We start from the raw sequence: 16,437 nt of genomic DNA, 5'->3' as shown, positions 1-16,437 counted from the left end.
AACTTTTTTTCCATTACTTTCTCCGCTGTCCCATTAAATTTTAAGCTTTGCAATTAGGTATTATTACATGGAACGCGAGTGCGGCATTTAACAAGCGCATGAAGCTCGCGCTTCTAATTTTACTGTTCTTCAATTTTTAATGACACGTTTTACGTTTGAGCTGTACGATCCATTTTACAACACGCATTTTAAAGAGTCAACTATACCCGTATCTTTCTTCATTTTATACACAAAAATATATCGCGCGTTAATTGATACGTCACTACTGACATGACCGCGAACGTAATAACAACTTGCATGTGTTCCATGGAAGTTTTTAAATTGCTGTCTAAATTTTGATTTGTCTGCGCAGAAAATAGTGGGGGACGGCAATAGACGTACCACGGTGTTGCACCACGTGGCTGTTTGAAAAGTTCTCGAGATATTCGATGGTAGGCCACGTTGGTGTTACAGTTACCTACCGTATTGACCATCTGCAGATAGCATTATCAAACATTTACAAGGTATACGTGTTGCATACGTGACTGGAGGACGATCTTGGGATACATTAACTTCATTTCTTTCTCCTGAAATGTTATTTATAACTTTTAGAACGAAACCATACTGACTGTTCAAACGAAAGTTATTGAACTTAAACTCGTCTACAATACCGATTATGGACGGTGTTATAAATTAACAAATCTTTTGTGAACGCCGAAAAATAGTTTGAAAACAATATAAATAGAAAAAATATAGAATACCTTGTTTCAAAAACAACTCTGAGAATAATAGAAAACTGTATAACTTGTCTAAACTAATTCTGTTACATTCAAAATGTATCGCACTTTCAATCATCGCGCACTATCATTTCATATGTATGCACCTCTACCGCCATTATTACTGCAGGTGTTCCCGAAACTGCTCAATTATGTTGCGACATAATAAATTCATAAATACATTTCAAAAATACCAAAACTGCATCTACAAAAGAACTACGAATTATGGTAAATTGGTTGAACGAATAATTTGTTATTAATAGTTTCATCTGTCAGACGATATAATTGCGTTTTTCTTTGACACTTTAAAAATCGATTTGAGGGTATAATAAATAATTAATTTTTTGTATAAACAAATTTTCAATGTAAGTTACCACGTATAAGTTATGCATTATAACCAAACAAAGAATCTCTTTCCCTTGTCCTGATTGAAATCTACCGCTATCGGGAATGTCATTTTCTACAATCGCTGATTCATTTACGCTAACAAGCGCTGCACAACTTCACCTAACGATACAGTTAATCAACAAATACGGTTGATCGTATTCGTTACGCATGAAGTTAACTTGTGCATTAACAAACATCGGTCTGCTTTAATATTGTGCCTATTATATATTAAGGACAATGTCTTATCAATTATATCGAAACACAACATTAGGTAATACGTTACAAGAAAGCCTCGATGAACTAATTCAGGTATGCATACAACAAAAATTCATTATCAAGGTTAAGGTTCTTTGTACGTTTTATATTTGATTAATACTCAAATTAAAATGAAAATTAACGTTCTGTGCCTTGTCTAAAGCAAATATTAACGATATCAAACCATGTCTTTAGTACTGCGCAAAAGTTAGCTAAATTCGAGATGTTTATCTAGTTTTGTATTAATACTTTTTGTACATTATCACTGAAATCAATGAAATGCAACAGGTTACAGTTTCAATACAAATAAATGAACTTTTTATATAAATTGTAAGTTAGATATGTGTACTACTATAATATATCTTCCAAATTATACAGTAATATAATATTGTAGTATGGACAAATCACACCACAATTAGCAATTAAGGTATTGTTACAATTTGATAAGGCGATAAATCAAGCACTTGCAACCAGAGTTAAATCAAGACTTACATTTAAGGTACATCAACGGTTTAACATTCGACGTTATGTTTTAGAAAACTTTATTGTAATTCTACTATAATTATATTAATTGCTCAAAACTTTTAGGCCACCAAATTAAATACTTATAGATTTTGTGACAATGTATGGACATTTATGCTTAATGATGTTGAATTTCGTGAAGTTCAAGAAGTCGCAATTGTAGATAAAGTTAAAATCGTTGCTTGTGATGGGAAAAGTAAGTATTGCTTTGTATGTAATGGTTTACAAAATATTTAGATATTAATATTAAAAACAATATATGAATAATTTTTACATAGTTATAGTACTATATACAAGTTAATTTAAAAAACAATATACTAATAGTTTTTTTTATTATTACAGCACTGGATGCAGATGCAGCTACAAAACGATAACACTACTTTTTTATACAATTAAATATATATTACTATTATACTATAAATAAAACAGTACTAGCTATAAGAAAAGTTTCACAGTAGATAGTAATCAAAACAAAATACACATAAATACTTAATGGATGTTTATAATTTCTATTGATTTTCCAATGACAATTAAATTTTATTACACAAAATCTCTAATCGCAACACCACATTGAAAGTAGAAACGTAAACATTAATTGCTTTCTTATCATATCAGAATTTAGCATTAGCTTTATTTTTATATCAGTACTTCAAAATGGATAGATTTTACATATTATATTATACCTATCGTATAAATTACTTTTGAAAAATACAGAAATATATTGTATAATATAATCTTCCTATGGTGGTCCAATTTGTTGTTCCAAAGATGTAAATAACTCTTCAAACGAGACTGCAAGGTTTATTAGGGTATTTAAATAAGTGATACAAAGTTGCACTAAACTATATATTGTACTTTGTATTATGAATAGAAATTTTGGAATATTCACATTCTTTTACTATTTATAATAATTTATTCATAAGTAAATACAATAAGTTTATAATAAGAAGTAATGTACCTATACTTGTTATCGTTAATATAATGGTTTGTCTAATATTTTTATTGTGCTGCGTGAAATTTAATAAATAAAGCATAAGTATATTTATAATATATTGTCCATCCAAAAAGAAACAAGGCACAATGTTAATGACCGCTAATCCTGCAGAGAATATTGTAATATATTTGCAGAGGAGCGTCGAAGCTTCCGGTAGTTTTGGATTTAGAAATGAATATTTAGGTATCCAATCAGACACATCGACGGTTCGATAAATATCTGCTGGATGTCCGAAAAATAAAACATCTCTTCCTTCCCTCCTTTTTATTTGAACAATCTATAGTAAAAGTAAACTCTTAAAATATTTTTAATATTTTATTATTAGGTTAATAGATATTAATTTTATAAGGGAAAGATCTAAAAACTTCGAAATATTATCGACAACATGGAGATGACAGTAGTTTTTAATACACGCAATTTACTGTATATTCAAAGCTCTAAGCAGCTCTAATAACTCCTAAATGTTGAACTTAATTATTTATAGGCCCTTACATTTCACTTTTTAATAATTTTCCGAATTTAAAACGTTTCCTTCCTCGACCTATCTAGATGTTTCTACGAAAAACGTACACCTCCGAAGTCGAGGAAAGTAGGTGGATTGCTATTAAAAGATACTCAGGAACTAGAATTAATCGAACTTAAAAATGCTACATTGTAAACTACTTATCGCGAATTATGTTACTGTTCATAAACCTGATCATCCTCTTGTTAATTTAACTAAAGAACAAATGTAAACTTCTACCTCCTATAAATCTTTTAAATCTGCCTACATGACCTATTTTGTTCTTTAAATTTGGAACACAATTATATTCATGACGTTATAGATATACAAATAGTAATCATGTAGCATTACTCTTTACATACCTTGGTGACATTATCAAGAGAAGGTTTTATACAGTGAGTATCATGAGATACACATTCATGACTAGCATGGCAAAAATTTTGTGACTGATTAATCATAGCTCTGGCTGGAAGGCAAGAATGTGGTGGTAAATGCAAAGGGGCTGCTTGTGGTCCCTCAATATACTCAAAACATAAGCTTCCAGCAGCTTCGCTATCTGATGTACAACAGTTTATAACTCCATTAGTTTTTTGCCTAGATGGAACTGACTCATCATATTCCTAAATTTGCATGTTAATATTTTAAATAGGAATTCGTTAATATAAATATAGAGTTTACTTCTATTTATTGTAAAGAATAAAAAATTATAATAAAACCAATGAGAAAATCATATGAAAAAAGTATTTACCTGAATAAATGACTGTTTGACACAATATCCAAGAGTAGGTTCATTAATCGTATTTAGTATACAATCATACCAATCTTCACTGTATTTTACAGGACAGTCATTTATCTCATATATTAGATCATGCTCGACAAGTCCAGTTGGACCTACTACAGGTGAATTCTATAAATGTAAATTTTTATGCTAAAAGAAAACTGATCACTTTTAAATTAAATTAATTCAAATACTAATTACCAATAACTTTTTACTTACAGGTAAAATAGTTTTCACATAAATTCCATTCCCAACTATATAAAATGGTGCCCATAGCCATGTGGAGAGCAGGAGAACAGTTGCAGCTAATCCAGCAAGTACTATGTTATGCCAAATTCCAGCGCAAATCACCCGTAATTGATTTTTTAATGGTAATGATGTAAGTTGTTCACTGCTTATATGTACATAAGCTATAGGTATCGTAAAGGCAATTAGTATTCCCAAACCGAATAACTGAACATCTTCTCTTGCTGCAGCCAATGCATGGCCTAGTTCATGCATAATACTACATACTGCTAACGTAATGATATAATATCCAATTTCATTAAATGGTACATCTATTCCAGGTATCTGTAAAAATATTAAATTTTATTAGAAAAACTGATAAAATAAAATACATCGGTTATATACTAAGTATTAAATTATGCATTAAAAATAATTATTTATTATATATATATTTAATAAAGAAAGTTTCATAAATAATTTTCAAACAAATTGAACCATATTACCATGGGTTCTAACAAAGGTTCAGAATTACTATTATCAAGAGACGGCCCACTAGTCCATATATTAAACGTCATTCTTAAGATTGCAATTGTTGCAAGAGGCAAGAGGATAATGCTAACAATGACTCCTGCATTAAACCAAGTAGTCCAAAATTTAGAACGATACATTCCCCATTTTATTATCTTCCGATTAAGTGCTGTAGTAAACCATTTTATTCTTAATGCTTGAACTTCTATACCAGTGTTTTTCAGAAAATAGAGATATGGGTAATGTGAACATGTCTGTAAAATAAACATTGTTTATAACTATTGTTTGTAAATTAAACTTAAAATTAAAGTTAGTTACAATTAATATTTTGCTTTAAATGACAAAACATTTTAATCGCATTTACAGATCTATTTCAATATTTTGTAATATATTGTTAGTTAAAATTATACCTTGAAAATTGTGTCAAAGAAAAATAGTGAACAATGAATAAGACCTATCGCAATTAGTACGTTTAAGGCTTCCATTTTTTGATACTTTATTTTGATCTTTTATGTAAACACTTTTCATATTACATCATGTATTCAATGTTTCTATGTTACAAGTGCGGAACTTGAATAAAGTTCTCCAATATTTGGAGTAAAGTTGCAAAGATAATAGACTAGAAAAGTGTTTCACATTTTGACAGTTGCATTCCCTAGATGGTAATAATTATTCAATAACTACACGTGCATTTACACTTTTGATAAATTGTTATACCATACATAAATAACACGTTAAGTGTTAAATATCGTTCTACAAGATAACTTATTTTAAAAAAAGAAACCGTTATTACTTCCAAACAAAATTTACTATGTTCAATGCTAACTTTAGAAATTTTTATTTCTAAAGATTCATTAATCTCGTACAAGTCGAACTGACTTTCAATTTATTTATTATGTAAGGAAAGTTCAAGTTTATTTTTCAACGAACCTTACTTACTTATCTTTATATTTTTTATTTTACAGAATTAGTAGCCTTGACAAAAATATTTTGAAATTTGTGTAGGGAATTCAATGCAGAAATGTAAATAGTCTAACCAACTAGTAACAGATTAGATATAACTGCAACAGAATGCACACACTTAATTCAATCATGTGTGATCATTATCACTTTCTCTTTGTTTATAACCTAATCTATTGTTAAATTAATTGTAATGATATATTAGATCTGAAGTATAATTTGCGTATTCATTTTCTGTACCATTAAAAATAGAAGTGTTATTACATTGACATGTCGCTAACTATTGAAAAACAAATTGAATTATTATTAGCTGGTCAGTCTTTAGAAACTGATGACACGCATGAAACTAACCATGCCGCACAAACTGATTTAGGTAAAAATGAATATTATACATATTTAACAGGATAATTATACTTTAAAAACAGTACAAATAGAATTTTGCAACTGACAAGTTTCAACTAAAATATTTATCGTGCAATCTCTTCAAAACTTCGCAATAATAATTGAAACAATATGTTAGAAATCTGTGTATTCGATGCTTTTCAATTTCCTATTTTACGAGTATTATATTGTAATTCCAGTTCTTCTTCTATTTTTTGCACTACTGTAATTAATTAATAATAACTTGTGCAAAAAAAACATTACAGAGGAGAAAGGAGTACCTAGTACTTATGTACCAATTTGTCAAAAAACTGTGGCATATATTGTTGCTGCTGTAATCATAAATAATCAAGGGGAAGTGCTAATGATGCAAGAAGCTAAAGCTACTTGTAACGGAAAATGGTATTTACCAGCTGGTCGAGTAGAACCTAACGAAAATTTGATAGATGCCGTTAAAAGGGAGGTTTTAGAGGAAACTGGTCTTATATTAAAGCCAGAAACATTGATTTTGATAGAATGTGCGACTGGTTCATGGTTTCGATTTGTATTCACTGGAAAAATAACTGGCGGCAAATTGAAAACGTTAGAAGAGGCAAACGAAGAATCGTTGCAAGCAAGTTGGGTGATGAATGTAAATGATTTATCACTGAGATCACATGATATTATCTCCTTGATAGAAAAAGGTAAAAATTACATGATGAACAAGGATACTCCGCAACATCCACATTTAATGCCAGTTACTACACCATCATGCAAATTATTGTTGCGGCTTATGATTACCTCAAAGAAAAGAGCAACGTAAGTGAAATCCTCTAAATGTGATTTATTCAAAGTGATTATTCATTTATTTGCAAGCAAAAATTTAAATTTATTTTTGTACATGTACCACTGCTTATGCTTGATTCGTCTTTAGTATTTGCGCTTTCAGTATAAGGTCACTGGTGGTAGTTTTCATAACAGAGCAACAACAATCTGATTATCACTGTGAATGTGGATGAAGGCTTAGGTTGCAGTATAATAGGTACACATACATGCACATACACTTGTATATACATATACATTTCTAATTAATATATTCTTCCCTATATTTTCTTTATTTTAATTCAAAATTCATGCTACTAACCAAATTGATGCTTTTCACAAGTAAATAATTGATATTCTTAAAATTGATCATACCATAATATATAATATGTGAATAACAATAATATATAATTGTATATAATATATATTTTTCCCTAATTATAAATTTGACTAATAGTCTATATAAGTAAATAAATAGATATATGTATAAATATTATATTTAAAATGTGAGTAGTAAATATTCAATTCTACAGATTGAGTATCAAACAAGTTCTATTAGAAAATGCTAACTCTTTATTATGTTATTTCCAAATTGACATGTAACTTATGTATTACTATCTATTTTATCAACAGGAATAAATTACATGTTCTTGTATCGGACACAATGCCATATCGTTTACCAATTTGTGAAATTAATCCAAATCGCAATCTTCTTTCCACTCTACATAATTTTATGAAGGTATATTTTTGCTTAAAATATATATTAAATTTTTTCTATTCTTTTGACATTAGAATACAAATAACTTTATACAATTATTAGGAACTATTTGGAAATGGAGTTGCGCAGCACAAACCACATGGTATACTTTCTACAGAATTCAGTGGAGGACAAGGTGGAGATGGACTTTGTTTAACATTATTAGTATCATTTAAGTTACCTGTAGAAGATATACCTGCTACTGAAAAATTCATTTGGTATGATTTGCCTGACAATCTAGCTGCAAGTATTACTCATCGTTTACCCCGAAACATGACTGTACCTTTAAGCGTTATACGATGATCTGATATGCATAGTTTAATTACACGTGAGATGTGCAGAGTACAGTTATATTTAAAATTTCTTATATGATAAAATTTATTAACTTGTTTATTAAAAAACGAATTAAATATTTGTGGACACTATAACACAATAACATAATATAATTTCAATGCAATTATGGGCAGCTTAAATATTTGTTAAGTATTACTGAAATCAAATGATATAATTTTCTAATCATGACACGATATATATTGCACAAATTTGATAATTACAAACAAAATATTTAGCCTATATGCACGTATATACGCACACAATTCTATAATACGTATATTCCCTGATATTAATGCATAACAATCTAACTTTATTAGAACAATATTTATTATTATTAATTTACATTTCTCCTAGTCTATACCAATGATTTTTTAACAAATGCGATACATATATTACATAACTCTTATAGTTTACAATATAACCTCATTGATACTAGTTTTAAATTAAACTACATAAATTATTATATTAAAAAAACTGCAAACATTTCCAGTTGTAACCAAATATTTTTGGAGATCTCTGCTTCAATCTTAAGACTTATATTTAAAACTTTTCATAGAATTATTAGAGAGAGAGAGAGAGAGAATTTAGAAAAATTTGGAAAACTAATATACACAGAGCAGAAATTTATTTTTATATATTATTATAGACTGTTGTTAAAGAGATATATTGTTATTTACATTCCAAATACATAAAATGTAGGGACGCAACAGATTTTGAAGATCATTAAAAACCAATATGAATAGAAAACTTGTGCATTTATACATAATTATATATGATATTTGTAAAATACTCATTATATAAAATCGAAAGGAAGTGAAATATACAAATGAAAATATGTATATTATAAACGTCCGTTACAGTATAGGTATTTATACTTAATTTGATAGAAAGTCTGAAATAATATTTAATATTTGTTTAAATATTAAATACATTTTTTAATTTTGCGAAATATTTATGTAGATTAAGTAATTTTTGTAGTATATGTAGTATTTATTAACAATGTGCAACTGAAATAAAGAATATTAATTATGATATGTGTAACATAATTTCCACATATTTTATGATAAATAAATACTTCCCTAAATTAATATTTTATATAAATTTATTTAGCATTTTATTGGAAAGCACAGGATATATTGAGAGTATGAGTATGAAAACTTAGATTATTTTATTGTAGTCTAAAATTTTAGTCATTAAGGAAATGTAGAGGTAAACATTTTTATATAAAATCATTCAATATGGTTTTGTCTCTTAACCTGTATATAATAATAATAGTAGGGTAGACAAATTTTATATAAAAGATGTGTATGAGAATTAATATATGAAAAGAATTATATACAAAGCATAAAGTAAGTCCTAGGTTAAAAACTATACTGTTACATGTTAATATATATTACAACTTGTTCTATTAGAAAAAGATATATATTAAATATAGTTATAATACAGTTATTGCGAATTGTTTTACAAATATATAAAATTATATTCCAAAACAATTTTATATACAAAACATTTGCTCATGTTATATCATTTGGGTTCAAAGAAAAAGATTCTTTAAAAAATATTTAATTTATGTAAAAAAATGAGCAACATAAATAATAAAGAATTACAATTACAATTATAATTTTTAAATAATTTTCTTATTACATAATAATCCATTTAAAATGCTTAGTATGTTGTATTTAATTTGCACATACATATTTTAAAATGGTATATTTCTTACATATCCAATGTGTTTTATAACTTTTATTTTTGCAATACAAAACTTATAAAATTCGAAAAAATATATGAATACATTCTGATAATAATCGATATGACTATCAATTAGTATGAAATTAATACTCTAGTAAAAGATTCTTATAGCAATTGCGATGATAAAATAAATTCGTAAGCTAAAATATTATTAAAGAATTCACTTAGTACATTTAAGTGGAAGTTGTTAATATGTCGATTGCATTTGTTAACTCCTCGTCATTACTTTCATTTTTTACAGGAACAATGTTTACATTAGGTATTGGTTTAACATCAGTAGTTGGAATCGGCGGTAAATTATTGAATGAGTTTGCAGGTGTAATATTATTAAAGTTTACCGCCGCACATATTGACTGCTTTTCATTATTTTCGCATCGATTAATACTAGCGTTTATATTCATAGTGTGTTTCTTCATATGAGTTGTTAGATTTCCGCTATGATAAAAATCCTTTCCACAAACTTTGCATTGAAACGGTTTAATCCCAGAATGTATCCTTTCATGTATTGATAAATTTCCGCTATGTCTAAATTCCTTACCACATACAGCACATTTATATGGTTTTACACCTGAATGAGTTCTTAAGTGGGTCGATAAATTTCCACTGTGACTAAACATTTTCCCACATATCTGACAACCATACGGCCTTTCACCAGAATGTGTTCTCATATGAATAGCTAAATTTCCACTGTGGGTAAAACATTTTTCACATTGATTACATTTATAAGGCCGTTCCCCATTATGAGTCCTCATATGTATAAATAAATTACTTTTATGCCCAAACTCTTTGAAGCATATTTCACATTGACATTTATGTTTTTTTCCTATATTTGACTCCGAACAACTTTTAGGCGACTTCCCAAGACAGTTAGGTTTGATAGATGATATAGGCTCTGATATTATTACCATTTGGTTTGGTTTTATATTTCTAGGATACTCTGATTGTTCAACTTTTTGAGTTATGTCTACGCGACATTGTTGATTCCCTTGGCTTAAATTACCTTCCTGATTAGCTTGGAATACTGTACCAGTTTGTACACAATTGTTCATATATATCAAGTTATTTCCCTAAAATGTTTAATGTCTGTTATTAGTTCCTTTCAGAATTGTACGTATAAATTATACAGACTTTAGCTACATGTACAACTGATCCAATGATTTAAAGTTTTTTGATAATAATTACACATTTATACAAGCATACATTTAAATGTTCATAATATTTATTGGAATTATGAAACCCACTTCGGCATGGTATAAATTACGTTGGCCATGAATTTCATTTTTTGGACGTATTTCATTCGATAAATGAGTACGATCCCAAAATTGCGGTAATCCATTATATTTGTAATCAACACCTTCATCGATGAATGTTGGGTATTTGGAATTATTCGAAGCATTAACTTTATCACCAGAGTTAACATCTTCTACTTCCGTACATTCATATTTTATCAGTACAGGATTAAACATCTACACACGTACATTAGGAAATATAGTAGTAATTAACTTATTCGAGTTATACTTTAAATCATAATTAAAATTGTTTATCACAGAATAAAGACTGATGTGAGATATATATTTAGTAAGGAAAATAGTGTTTAGTATAACATAATGAAATACTATCAATATTGCAAAGTAATTATTGGAAAAACGAATAATGTAAATATGTTTAATTTGTGTAAAATAATACATACATTTAAAAAAAGATACTTTAGAATTAGTAGTCACTGCGCTGCAATTTGTAATTTTTCATAATTCGATTAGAGTATCAATTTTACAACAAACAACATGACTGACATACACTGTCACTTCTCCGCATCTACTTCTTTTATACATGTATAGATGAATGATTATTTACAAACATTTCATAAAACATTATCCGATATATCAAATAATTGGATATTCGTTTTGTTGCATTAAAATGCCCGATTTCTTTGTTTCATAAATCATATAAATTTTTTATGTCTCCACACAGTGCCATCTGTAAGAACTATGTTTGTTTTTTGGGTGGCTACATTACTGATATTTCCAAGCTTAAGTAATATTGAAATAACACTTTACATATTCTATTTAAATACTTTTAAAATTATATATTTAGTTCATTTTGTATACATGTACATATATAAAGATGAATTAGAGTTTAAAAATAATCGACGCCTGCTATTTTAATAGTTAAGTTCATCTGCTTGAATAACAATTATCTTTTCTCGTCTTTATTAGTTTATGTGTCATTAATTGTAAATTATTATTATTATACATACATAATTAATACGCACATACAAAGTTCTTAGTTTGAATACGTACAATATACCGTAATCAAGTTTTTTTTTAGTGAAATTTACGATCTTTCTTAAAACTAGAGTGCGCTACACATCGCTACATTATTATTCACAGCAGAAATTTCACTTTGTATTTCATAAATTCCATGAAACGATATATCTACGCACAAAATAAAAACATAAACATTTTTAAGTAACAAAGTTAACGTGCGTGACAGATTGATTTCGATGTGAAACTTTTTCTTTTTACCATTAGTTTTAAAATACTGATCTTGAAGTAATCATATATTTCAGCTGGTTCATATGTAAATTTTGAATACAATATTTTTATGTAGCTCAATGAAAAATAAAAATGAATATAAATTCCTGGACAAGACAGATATGTTGTTATTAAATCCATTTATTATTTACTTCACACACACGAAAGCAACTTATTAAGTTAAAGAAACGTGAGAGTAATATAACAAATTGAAATCACTTGGATAAAATTGAAATGTAAACTTGTATTTGCATTATGCCTGGTGGAAGACGTAATTACACTGCTAGTAGAAACGGACAGACTAAATCCCAAGTGAACTCTTCTGTGTCTTCAAATGTTGGTACACGAAGTAATAGCGGAGAGAGAACAGCTGGAAGTGGTACGGATGATAAAAAATCAGAAGAATTTTGTGGGACAAAAACATTGGTACCAAAACATGTACCTATACCAGTTGTACCCATGGATAGTCACTTAACATTTGAAACTATATCCTTAGTCGTGTCAATTATTGCTGCTTCATTGCAGATGCTTAATTTATATAGAACTGTTTGGTGGTTACCTCACTCATATAATAACTATAGTATGGTACATATGCTTCATAATGTTCTACATTAATGTTTAAAATAATCTTATTGATTTAGAATACATGTATTAAAGATATAAAATTTGAATGTTTCAGAATTTTTATTTAATAGATCCATACTTACTTATATTTATTATAACTATGGTTACAAGGCAATTTATTTATTCCTTACTACGACGCATCATTGATATTTCATCACCAGTTCGTTGGTTGTCTACTGCTCAAAAGATAATGAGGTATACTTTGATGGACATTACACAAATGGTTTATAAATTATTTATTTGGATAATTTTGGATTTTATTATGTTTCAGGATAACTTTGTTAATTATTATAATGAATATATTATGCTGGTGTCTCTACCATATGGCTGAAAGGCACAATTCAATGAAAATATTTTACTTATGTTATCCGTTTGTATCTCTTGTTAAATTATGATTATTAAGTTTATTACACATAACATGCTAAGATTATGCGATTATTACATACACTTTGTTTCAGAAGTTTATCTGTGTATTTTGTGATGTTTGGTATAAGTGCAGCACCATTTTTTGATATATCAACAACTCCTTTATATGGCAAAGATGAAAAGAAAACAAAATTCCTGATGGGTATATATCATTTATACTAATGATGACAACAGTATATGTCCTTGCAATACTTTAAAGTTATCACAATTATAGGTACAATACTTAAATTAAGAATTCTTTTTCATATAGATAAACCTTTACACAATTGCTCGTTAAATGCGTCAGCAATCAGGGCAGAAGTTTCAATATTGAGATCTGATTTTAATCGTCGTTTGAAACGTGCTTTATTTGCATCTTCCAGTAGTGCATACGTTTGTGGTATTGCACCCATCATATTTGTACCTCAACATTTGCATTTTAATGTTTTATGGGTCGTGCAGCATGTCATCATGTTCTGGCTAGGAAGAATAAGTGCTCATTTTTCATATGCTTATCCTGTCAGGTATGAGAATTTACATAATTATTCTGTATTAAATAATTTTTTGTATAGCTCTTGTAAAATGTATACGCCTTATTACTGTAAGAATTTGCAAGGTGAATGTTGTATGAAAAAATTCATTTCCAGAAATTTGATGAATACCATAATTATTTAGGTACTGCGATGTTTTACATAGAGCGGCATTACATCTAGGTCGATGGGTTAAAATCGAAAATCGTAATAGCCATACATATGCCCAAGCATGGAATGAATCTGTTTTGTGGCCTCACGGCTCAGTCGTAAGGCATAATAAGGAAATCTATCGCTCAGAAGGTTTATGTACTGTAGCAGAACCCGGAAATTCAAATCATTACAGATTCTACGTACGTATAAATATTATTTCATTCCATTATACATTTTATTTTAATTTTATATATTTCGAAAATGATTCCAGTCTCTAACATTTCTATTATTTCCTACAGGCCCTATTTAATAATCCTACAGTGTTGCTGTGCTCATTGTTAGGATTACAGCTCTTTGTTGTCTGTGCACAATTATTTATTTTATTACACATAACCGATTGGTACAAAGTATTATCGATAACATTGCTTCTTGTGATCAACTATTATACTTTATTTAAAGTTACTAGAGATAATCTTGTTTGTTGGAAGGTATATCATGCTGAGCAAATAATACAAGAAAAGTCTCATATGAATGCAAATCCTATTGTTCAATAAATTAATATTAAAAAAAATCATTGTAATTTTTAATTTGTCATTTTAAACTCTTTCTAAATTTTGTTGAAAATTAATATGTTACGGATTTCTTCCTAATACAGACTTACTTGCAAATACAATAAGCAGCGGTAAGGATATCAAAATTAGTAATAATCAATCCGCTGCTTGCCTATCTGTACATTATTACCATCCATGGGATATGACATCAACGTGCCTATTATTGTACAAAAACAGTAAACTGTAGAAAATTGTACTTTTACGGAAGAATAGTACATAATAATTTAATTTTTATGATACATTTTTGCGTTATTTTATGAAATCGATTCAGTTAAATTTCCCGCCTTAGTAAGAGAAAGAACGATGCTATAAGAAAGAGTAAGACAGATGATACCTACCCTACTCGACAACCCCTGGTGCCATCTCTATAAAAAGTGCTCAAACTGGTCGCACATAATTATCGACAGCGAAGTAAACTACTGAAAACTACTAGGGCCATCTCTGCGGAAAGTACTAAAACTAATACCCAACCAGTCTCAGCGCTTCTCCACGAGATGACGATAATAGTTTTTAGTAGTTTACTTCACTGTTGATAATTATGTGCGACCAGTTTGAGTACTTTTCACAGAAATAGCGCCAGGGATTCAAGAGGAGGGTCTTTCACATATAATGCGATAACAAATCTCTATTTTTTCGCGTATGAATATTATAAAAAATAAATGTAATTAAAATTAGAGCACCTATGCTCTAAGAAATACTAAAACTATTTATTACAACAAACACTGACTCTACCGATCGTATTGCGGGCGGTCACTAAAATTTTCTGAAAGAAAAACATTGTTAGCGAGGGAACACAAGGGGTAAATAAAAACAACACACACTTTACTTCGTATTACTTTTCATTTTTTCCTGATCGAGTGTTTGTACAAGAAAATATTACTTTCATCTTAAATTATTGAAATATGTAAAAAAATGTATATATATAATAAATTATAAAGTTTGAATATATTGTAAAATATATCCAAATATTATAAAATATATTGTAAAATATATCCAAATATTATAAACTATATATGAACATTGAAATCATTATTGATCTATGAAAATTCCATTACGATTATTTGTTATCAGAATTTAAAGCTATATTATATATTATAAATATTCAAAATTACTTTTGAGATTGATTATTAAACGAATAATAATGTAATACTCGTTACATACATCATGTTTTGTGTTATCAAATAATTAATAAAAGGTGATATCAATTTAAACTATACGTTGAACATTCTTACTCTTTGCGTTACACCTTTTTCAATAATAATTATAATATTACCAAATTTCCATGAATGGTACCATTGGCCTTTGTTATATTAATGATTATGATGTTCATTATTACTTATCCATTGTTTGGGAAGATATAACCGATTAAAAATCTGTAACAGAACGAAACAAAACGATTAGAATAAATATACGAAGGCATAATTAGTTATATTAAGATTTTATAGTGATCGAATTCATAATTTATATTTTCAAAATTCAAACAAAGTCTACGAACAACAATATGAACAATGAAACGCATAATAAAAGGAAAAGCAAAAAGAAAATTCAAAGATAAATTCATATTTATAATGATAATGTTCAATAAATAATTAATCAAGTGTGCAATGATTAAACAACGTTTATAATAGAACAAAAGTGTAATAGAATAATAAT

General features: G+C 28.2%; 5 protein-coding genes across 7 annotated transcripts; 3 read left to right on the top strand and 2 right to left on the bottom strand.

The window, feature by feature from the left end:
- Nucleotides 1-1,162: 1,162 nt before the first annotated feature.
- Tfiia-s (general transcription factor IIA subunit 2) lies at nt 1,163-2,425 on the top strand. Its single transcript, XM_076905080.1, has 4 exons — nt 1,163-1,451; nt 1,792-1,896; nt 1,986-2,115; nt 2,262-2,425. The coding sequence occupies exons 1-4, from the start codon at nt 1,380-1,382 to the stop codon at nt 2,291-2,293; spliced, it is 339 nt and encodes a 112-aa protein (XP_076761195.1). The 5' UTR covers nt 1,163-1,379; the 3' UTR covers nt 2,294-2,425.
- A 390-nt stretch (nt 2,426-2,815) lies between these two features.
- Nucleotides 2,816-5,698, bottom strand: S2p (membrane-bound transcription factor site-2 protease). The gene is made up of 6 exons (XM_076905052.1): nt 5,357-5,698; nt 4,922-5,200; nt 4,413-4,763; nt 4,164-4,322; nt 3,778-4,035; nt 2,816-3,190 (listed from the first exon to the last, which is right to left on the bottom strand). Exons 1-6 carry the CDS (start codon nt 5,429-5,431, stop codon nt 2,822-2,824), a joined length of 1,491 nt encoding a protein of 496 aa, XP_076761167.1. The 5' UTR covers nt 5,432-5,698; the 3' UTR covers nt 2,816-2,821.
- A 310-nt stretch (nt 5,699-6,008) lies between these two features.
- On the top strand, nt 6,009-9,054 carry LOC143429205 (8-oxo-dGDP phosphatase NUDT18). Its single transcript, XM_076904707.1, has 4 exons — nt 6,009-6,279; nt 6,554-7,085; nt 7,722-7,827; nt 7,909-9,054. Exons 1-4 carry the CDS (start codon nt 6,177-6,179, stop codon nt 8,146-8,148), a joined length of 981 nt encoding a protein of 326 aa, XP_076760822.1. The 5' UTR covers nt 6,009-6,176; the 3' UTR covers nt 8,149-9,054.
- An 866-nt stretch (nt 9,055-9,920) lies between these two features.
- On the bottom strand, nt 9,921-11,910 carry LOC143429174 (uncharacterized). Of its 2 annotated transcripts, XM_076904657.1 has the most exons (4): nt 11,618-11,910; nt 11,169-11,393; nt 10,697-10,994; nt 10,492-10,614 (listed from the first exon to the last, which is right to left on the bottom strand). In XM_076904657.1, exons 2-4 carry the CDS (start codon nt 11,391-11,393, stop codon nt 10,604-10,606), a joined length of 534 nt encoding a protein of 177 aa, XP_076760772.1. In that variant the 5' UTR covers nt 11,618-11,910; the 3' UTR covers nt 10,492-10,603. The 2 variants fall into 2 exon arrangements, with proteins under 2 accessions (XP_076760770.1, XP_076760772.1); XM_076904655.1 differs by having other exon boundaries at nt 9,921-10,994; nt 11,618-11,906.
- A 359-nt stretch (nt 11,911-12,269) lies between these two features.
- On the top strand, nt 12,270-14,738 carry LOC143428758 (transmembrane protein 39A). 2 transcript variants are annotated; one of them, XM_076903873.1, is made up of 7 exons: nt 12,270-13,046; nt 13,141-13,280; nt 13,357-13,455; nt 13,547-13,653; nt 13,762-14,014; nt 14,166-14,373; nt 14,473-14,738. In XM_076903873.1, exons 1-7 carry the CDS (start codon nt 12,717-12,719, stop codon nt 14,725-14,727), a joined length of 1,392 nt encoding a protein of 463 aa, XP_076759988.1. In that variant the 5' UTR covers nt 12,270-12,716; the 3' UTR covers nt 14,728-14,738. The 2 variants fall into 2 exon arrangements, with proteins under 2 accessions (XP_076759988.1, XP_076759987.1); XM_076903872.1 differs by having other exon boundaries at nt 12,272-13,046; nt 13,544-13,653.
- Nucleotides 14,739-16,437: the final 1,699 nt, after the last annotated feature.

The sequence above is a fragment of the Xylocopa sonorina genome, chromosome 11 (genome assembly GCF_050948175.1).
Source record: "Xylocopa sonorina isolate GNS202 chromosome 11, iyXylSono1_principal, whole genome shotgun sequence".
In the NCBI taxonomy this organism is placed as follows: domain Eukaryota; kingdom Metazoa; phylum Arthropoda; class Insecta; order Hymenoptera; family Apidae; genus Xylocopa; species Xylocopa sonorina.
This window is presented reverse-complemented; position numbering and strand designations above follow the sequence as displayed.

Excerpts from the sequence above, each read along its gene's own strand:
- Tfiia-s (XM_076905080.1), top strand. The coding sequence starts at position 1,380 with ATGTCTTATCAATTATATCGAAACACAACATTAGGTAATACGTTACAA. Across the intron at positions 1,452-1,791 it reads GCCTCGATGAACTAATTCAG|TATGGACAAATCACACCACA; the intron begins GTATGCATACAA and ends ATAATATTGTAG. Across the intron at positions 1,897-1,985 it reads AATCAAGACTTACATTTAAG|GCCACCAAATTAAATACTTA; the intron begins GTACATCAACGG and ends CAAAACTTTTAG.
- S2p (XM_076905052.1), bottom strand. The coding sequence starts at position 5,431 with ATGGAAGCCTTAAACGTACTAATTGCGATAGGTCTTATTCATTGTTCA. Across the intron at positions 4,764-4,921 it reads AACCTTTGTTAGAACCCATG|ATACCTGGAATAGATGTACC; the intron begins GTAATATGGTTC and ends ATATTTTTACAG. Across the intron at positions 3,191-3,777 it reads CTCTTGATAATGTCACCAAG|ATTGTTCAAATAAAAAGGAG; the intron begins GTATGTAAAGAG and ends CTTTTACTATAG.
- LOC143429205 (XM_076904707.1), top strand. The coding sequence starts at position 6,177 with ATGTCGCTAACTATTGAAAAACAAATTGAATTATTATTAGCTGGTCAG. Across the intron at positions 6,280-6,553 it reads TGCCGCACAAACTGATTTAG|AGGAGAAAGGAGTACCTAGT; the intron begins GTAAAAATGAAT and ends AAAACATTACAG. Across the intron at positions 7,828-7,908 it reads CTCTACATAATTTTATGAAG|GAACTATTTGGAAATGGAGT; the intron begins GTATATTTTTGC and ends TACAATTATTAG.
- LOC143429174 (XM_076904655.1), bottom strand. The coding sequence starts at position 11,393 with ATGTTTAATCCTGTACTGATAAAATATGAATGTACGGAAGTAGAAGAT. Across the intron at positions 10,995-11,168 it reads GTAATTTATACCATGCCGAA|GGAAATAACTTGATATATAT; the intron begins GTGGGTTTCATA and ends TAAACATTTTAG.
- LOC143428758 (XM_076903872.1), top strand. The coding sequence starts at position 12,717 with ATGCCTGGTGGAAGACGTAATTACACTGCTAGTAGAAACGGACAGACT. Across the intron at positions 13,047-13,140 it reads CATATAATAACTATAGTATG|AATTTTTATTTAATAGATCC; the intron begins GTACATATGCTT and ends TGAATGTTTCAG. Across the intron at positions 13,654-13,761 it reads GAAAACAAAATTCCTGATGG|ATAAACCTTTACACAATTGC; the intron begins GTATATATCATT and ends TTTTTCATATAG.